At 34.5% G+C, this 7,019-nt stretch overlaps 1 protein-coding gene across 1 annotated transcript in view; it reads left to right on the forward strand.

The window, feature by feature from the left end:
- Positions 1–7,019, forward strand: part of LOC107595197 (protein transport protein Sec31A-like) — a 47,234-nt gene that overhangs the window by 9,069 nt on the left and 31,146 nt on the right. Inside the window, exons 10-16 of the mRNA XM_016285540.1 lie at positions 193–354; positions 429–581; positions 2,331–2,552; positions 4,559–4,633; positions 5,760–5,846; positions 5,932–6,043; positions 6,116–6,294. Coding sequence (XP_016141026.1) covers positions 193–354; positions 429–581; positions 2,331–2,552; positions 4,559–4,633; positions 5,760–5,846; positions 5,932–6,043; positions 6,116–6,294 — 990 coding nt within the window. The remainder of the gene's footprint in view (positions 1–192; positions 355–428; positions 582–2,330; positions 2,553–4,558; positions 4,634–5,759; positions 5,847–5,931; positions 6,044–6,115; positions 6,295–7,019) is intronic.

The following is a 7,019-nucleotide window of genomic DNA, read 5'->3' on the forward strand; positions in this document are numbered from 1 at the left end:
TAAATAATAATAAATAAATATTATAATAATAATAATAATAAAAAAAATTTTTTTACTAACTTTAATAATTGCAATAATTTTCTCAAACAACTTTTTACCAGGATTAATGAAATCATAGAAATCCATCAGTGTGGGATCTTCGGATCGCATTGCACATGCACTGAGCATCATGCCTCGTCTCTGGTGTTTCAGGTGATTTACGAGCTGCCGACAGCCAATCAGTGGTGTTTCGATGTGCAGTGGTGTCCTCGTAACCCCGCCCTCCTGTCAGCCGCATCGTTTGACGGACGGATCAGTGTGTACTCTGTGATGGGAGGACGTCTTCAGCAGCAGCAGCACAGCACGGTGGACCAGGTGAGATTATGGAAACATGTAACCTGCTTTTCTTTGAGGAATGATGATCACATGATCTCTCTCTCTGTTCTTAGATATCGGCTTCATTTGACACCAGCGACCCGTTTGGAACCGGTCAGACTCTTCCTCCTCTGCAGGTTCCTCAGCCCTCAGTCGAAACCACCATCATCCCTCCGCTAAAAAAGCCGCCCAAGTGGGTACGGAGGCCCGTAGGAGCATCTTTCGCGGTGAGTATTACAGAGACATTGAGAAATCTGGTAAGATGTGTCTATGACGAAAAATGTTCGTCAGCAAAGTTTTTTCCCCTGACTAAGACGAGACGATAATAAGGTCATTAAACGATAGCTGAGACTATATCAGCATGCAATATTGTTGATATAAATGTTGTTAAAAGAACAAAAACTTCACTTTTGCGGTTGCAAAGAGCTCAAATCCCCCAATCAAAGCTTTTCTCTCTGCTTTTTGCTTTATACAATCTGGCAACCACTCACACACGCTCTCTCATGATTTGAAAACACAGACATAAAATACTGTACATGTAAGCTGGATTTCAGCGATGTCTGTTTAAATGAAAGCGTCATTCAGCAGTCTGTGTTCTGTCAGGGATCTCCACTGTATTGTTTGCTGATTGTAACATTATTTACGCAACCTCTGTGCGACAATAACGCCTTTTTTGCCGTTGTTTTAAAATAGAAACATTGGGCTAATGCAATTTGGAATTATTGTAAAATAAATTTCCCAAGTGAGAACAATCATTGCAATTAAAATTGAGCAAAATAATTAACATTATACAGAAAGATGAAAATGTGTAAGTTTACACTGACTAAAATGCTTTTCCCCTGACTAAGACGAGACGATAATAAGGTCATTAAACGATAGCTGAGACTATATCAGCATGCAATATTGTTGATGAAAATGTTGTTAAAAGAACAAAAACTTCACTTTTGCGGTGCTCAAATCCCCCAATCAAAGCTTTTCTCTCTGCTTTTTGCTTTATACAATCTGGCAACCACTCACACACACTCTCTCATGATTTGAAAACACAGACATAAAATACTGTACATGTAAGCTGGATTTCAGCGATGTCTGTTTAAATGAAAGCGTCATTCAGCAGTCTGTGTTCTGTCAGGGATCTCCACTGTATTGTTTGCTGATTGTAACATTATTTACGCAACCTCTGTGCGACAATAACGCCTTTTTTGCCGTTGTTTTAAAATAGAAACATTGGGCTAATGCAATTTGGAATTATTGTAAAATAAATTTCCCAAGTGAGAACAATCATTGCAATTAAAATTGAGCAAAATAATTAACATTATACAGAAAGATGAAAATGTGTAAGTTTACACTGACTAAAATGCTCAAACGTATTTAGTCGACCAAAACTAAAACAGGACAAGTTGACTAAACGTGACCCTGGAGCACAAAACCAGTCATAAGGGTCAATTTTGTGAAATTGAGATTTATACATCATCTGAAAGCTGAATAAATAAGCTTAACATTGATGTATGGTTTGTTAGGATAGAACAATATTTGGCTGAGATACAACTATTTGAAAATCTAGAATCTGAGGGTGCAAAAAAATCTAAATATTGAGAAAATCATCTTTAAAGTTGTCCAAATGAAGTTCTTAGCAATGCATATTACTAATCAAACATTAAGTTTTGATATATTTATGGTAGGAAATGTACAAAATATCTTCATGGAACATGATCTTTACTTAATATCCTAATGATTTTTGGCATAAAAGAGAAATGTATAATTGTGACCCATACAATGTATTGTTGGCTATTGCTACAAATATACCCCAGAGACTTAACACTGCTTTTGTGCTGCAGGGACACATATATGATAAACAATAAAAGTTACATTTGACACCAGACTAACACTAAGACTAAATAAAAAAATAAAATAAATAGCTGACAAAATGAACACTGTTGAGCTTCCTGTGAGTCTGTGCTTGCTTCTGTCTCCTCTAGTTCGGAGGGAAGCTGGTGACGTTTGAGAGCCCTAATGTGGCTCCGCAGCAGCCAATCCGGCGACAGGTGCATGTGAGTCAGGTGACCACAGAGACGGAGTTCCTCCAGCGCTCGGACGAGCTACAGGCCACTCTACAGTCAGGATCCTTCAGCAGCTACTGCCACGGCAAGATCAGCAGCGCCCCGTCGGACGCCGAGCAGGACATATGGAGGTTCCTCATGGTACAAACATTCACATTTACACACAACTACAACTCCACATGTGACCTGGACCCTGCAGCACAAAAGCAGTGTTAAGCAGTACAGGTATATTTGTAGCAATAGCCAACAATACATTGTATGGGTCAGAATTATCCATTTCTTTATTATGCCAAAAATCATTAGGATATTAAGTAAAGATCATGTTCCATGAAGATATTTAGGAAATTCCATACCTAAAACGTAATATGCATTGCTAAGAACTTCATCTGAACAACTTTAAAGATGATTTTCTCAATATTTAGATTTTTTTCCTATCCTAACAAACCATACATCAATGGAAAGATCATTTATTCAGCTTTCTGATGCAGTTTGCACAAATTGTTCCCTTATGATTGGTTTTGTGCTCCAGGGTCACAAATATCGTTCCAACTCTTATTTACTAGGGCTGGGACAATAAATCGATGCATTGCGATTCGTGGATCGATTCTGAGATTATCGGAATGCATTGTAATTCTCTCTGGAATCGATTCTGAGCTTAGTTTTTAACAGTAGATGGCGCTCTAGCTTAGTTTTTAACAGTAGATGGCGCTCTAGCTTAGTTTTTAACAGTAGATGGCGCTCTAGCTTAGTTTTTAACAGTAGATGGCGCTCTAGCTTAGTTTTTAACAGTAGATGGCGCTCTAGCTTAGTTTTTAACCGTACACTTAAATGCTCATGAATAAGAGTGTGTGTGCGTTAAATGTACTTGCACAGGCTTTTATGCTTTATGATGAGATTAATGTAAACACAGCCCACTGTGAACATCCTTGTAATTCGCTTCTAACTTTATGAATGATTATTTTAGGTTCAGGTGGTGTGTGTGTAAGGAACTGGAAGCAAGCAGAATACACCTAAAAGCACGCAGTGCCATCTGCTGTTAAAAACTAAGCTCAGAAACGATTCAAGAGAGAATCACGATGCCTTCGGAAAATCTCAGAATCGATGCAGAATCATTTCTCGATTCGCGATGCATCGATTTATTGTCCCAGCCCTATTATTTACTTTCTTCTGCGAAACACAAACTGAGATGCCACAAAACCTGGCTTCATTCAACCTAATGAAACGCATAGTTAACACTGTGTCTTAAATCACTGTAGTGCACTACATTCCAATACTGTTTCAGGAGGTCTTAAAAAGTCTTAATTCACCCTATGAAGGCCTAGAAAGAATCTTAAATCGGAGCCAGAAGTCTAAAATTCATAAAGGCATGGCAAATAAATGTTGCACGCACTTCAAAACATGAACATCTCGTATCTATCTTTTTGTCTTTTTAATACAAGTCTTCTTAAATCAGGATGCATTTGCTTGAGATGCAAAATGTTTTGAAAAAAAGACATGATGTCTGAAAAAATTGAGCAAAATTGTCTAGTTCAGATACGGATTTAGCATCTTTTATAATGTTGGGTAGGGCTGCACGATTTGAAATCTATTTGTGATTTTTCTGATTAAAAATTATGATATTAAAATGTGATAAAAAAAAATCATTTGTAGAGCTGTACATTTTGGCCAATATGTTGTTGTTTTTAATAATAATAATAATTGCAATAATTATTATTGCTAAATAAAATCTAAAAAGAATATACTATTGCAATATTTCACTGTAAAATAAAAAATCAAGTTTTTAAGAAAAATAATATTAATTACTTTTTACGATACAATACTAATTATCTAAGCTTTTATTTATTTGATGAAAACTGCAGGAAGCCCTTAAAGCTTCTCTGTTATTAATAACTGCTTAAGAATTGTTTTATTTCGGATTCAAGAGAGCATTTGATTAGACAGAAAATCAGACAGAATGATGTCTTTTTAAAAAAAATTGAGTTCATGCGTTCCCTGGGAATCGAACCCATGACTTTGCTGTTGCAAGCACCGGAATAGAGAATATAGATCATCTTTAAGCTGTCATATTCATGCTAAAATCCACAGAGAACTGATGCATGAATCAGTTTGAGGTGAAATGCATGACTGTTCTGTGGTGTTTTTAACAGGTGAACTTTGAAGATGAAGCGCGTGTGAAGTTTCTGCGGCTGCTGGGCTTCAGTAAAGACGAGCTGCAGAGGAAGGTATCGCATCAAACTACAGCACTGTCAACATTCGGATTCATTCACTAGTCATTATATTAGATGAGAGCGGGGTAAACTGTGCCACCTATGGGCAGAAGTTGTCCTATAAAATAAGACATTTGTTCTAAATGCAAGACAAAATAATCAATTTTGTAATTACTAAAAACCTCATTACTTTTCAGATGTTTTGCCATGAGAATCATGAATAATGCATGTTCTTCAGTGACCAGGAGATATTACGCTCCCATACTGACAAAAAATGGCCATAACAGTTGTTCATATGACTTATGCACTATATTCCAAGTTTTACGACTAATAATAACTAAAATAATTAAAATGAGACTACTAATAATAACAATAATAAGATAAGAATACTACTACTACTAATAATAACAATAATAAAAATAACTAATGCTAATAATAATGCTTATAATATTAACTAATAATATTTATTAATTCTTTTTTAGTCATTATTCTTATTAAAATATTGTGTTAGTGTTAGTTATTAAATAATAATTAATTATTTTAATGTTTAGTCTTATTATTTGTATTATTATTTTAATAATAATAATTATTATTATTATTATTAAATTCTAATATGCATTAAATATTAAATTACTAATAAAAATTATTAGTATTATTTAAATTTTTTATTAGTCTTAATATTATTATTTTTATTATTAGTCACAATATTCTTTAAATTATCATTATTATAATTAGTCTTCGTCTATTTTTATTCTAGATGATGCTGATGATGTTTGAGAATAGGGCCGTGTATCGGCAAAAATCTGGCGATACGATATGCATCACGATACAGGGGTTGCGAAACGATATGTTGCGATATATTGCGATACTGTAAGCAAGACGATACATTGGGATATTTCTTAAAACATAAAAAACATTTTGCCACTGTTTAAGTTCAGAGATAAGAAGAGTGCTATCTAGCGATCGGGATATAAACTCAAAACGAAACCATGAATCTTTATTGCATTTTTGTGAATCGATACAGTATCGCCAAACTAAATATCGCGATACTCATGTGTATTGATATTTTCTTACACCCCTATGAGAGAAACAGACCCATAATTTTTGAGTGAAGCTCTAATTCTAGCCTCTATTTGTGCAGATCTCAGCGTGTTTGGGGAGGAAGCTTCATCCGAACGGTTTAGACGTGAATGATCTGGCTGAGAAGATGCAGACGCTTTCTGATCAGGTGTGTGTCAGCTGCGCTTTAAATCATTGCATGCATGCGAGAAATCTCATGTTGTGCTGTATCTGATGTTGAATCGTCCAATCAGAGAGCAGATGAGTCAGACGGTTTGTCCGGCCGTGAGTCTCCGGCTGATTTCTTCAGTCAGCTACCAAAGAAAGAGAAAGACCGAGCGCCCTTCCAGATCCCCGTGTCCTCAGGTGAGCGTCTCTGAATGACACGCGTGTTATGATATTGATGTTCAGATATGAATGTGGTGCTGTGTTGAGCAGATACGGACGGTCTGATCAGTCAGGCTCTGTTGGTGGGGAACTTCGAGGCTGCGGTGGATCTGTGCTTGAACGACGGCCGTTTCGCCGAAGCCATCCTCCTGTCAATCAGCGGAGGGGAGGAGCTACTGAAGAAGACCCAGCAACGCTACCTCCGCCAACAGACCAACAGCGTCTCCATGGTAACCGCTTATGATCATTAGCATCTCTGCATGATGTCGTTTTAGTTGCAAACTTTATCAGTATTCACTTCCATCTCCACTGTAAGTGTTATTTAATTGTTTTCTGTTTATTATTATTATTATTATTAGTTGTAGTAGTAATAGTAGTTGTTGTCTTATTAAAATATTTTTTATAGTAGTAATAAAAATATGACTTTTTATAACTATAATAATTTAAAAAGTATTATTTGTTCTTATTAGTCTAGTTAGTCTTATGTTATTATTATTATTGAATATAATATTAAAATGACTAATAATAACAATTAGAATACTACTACTACTTCAAACAATAATAATAACATGAATAATTAGTTTTATATTTATATACTTGTTATATTATAATATATATTATAAAACATTTGTTATATTATGAAGTTATTGTTGTTAGTATTGTTATTAGTCGTTATTCTTATTATTGATTATAAGACGACTAATAACAACACGAATAATTAAATAATATAATAATATATATTAAATAATTAATTATTTTTGTTGTTAGTCTTATTTTTTTATTAAATTAAATTGTTATTATTAGTATTATTATTGTTTATTATTAGTCTTAGTTATTATCAGTAATTATCATTATTAATATTGTTATTATTTGTAGCAATTTCTTATTAGTCATTATTATTATTATTGTTTTTATTAGTCACAATATTCTTTAAATTACTGTTATTATTAGTCAC

The sequence above is a fragment of the Sinocyclocheilus grahami genome, unplaced genomic scaffold (assembly GCF_001515645.1).
Source record: "Sinocyclocheilus grahami isolate Dianchi unplaced genomic scaffold, SAMN03320097.WGS_v1.1 scaffold198.1, whole genome shotgun sequence".
In the NCBI taxonomy this organism is placed as follows: domain Eukaryota; kingdom Metazoa; phylum Chordata; class Actinopteri; order Cypriniformes; family Cyprinidae; genus Sinocyclocheilus; species Sinocyclocheilus grahami.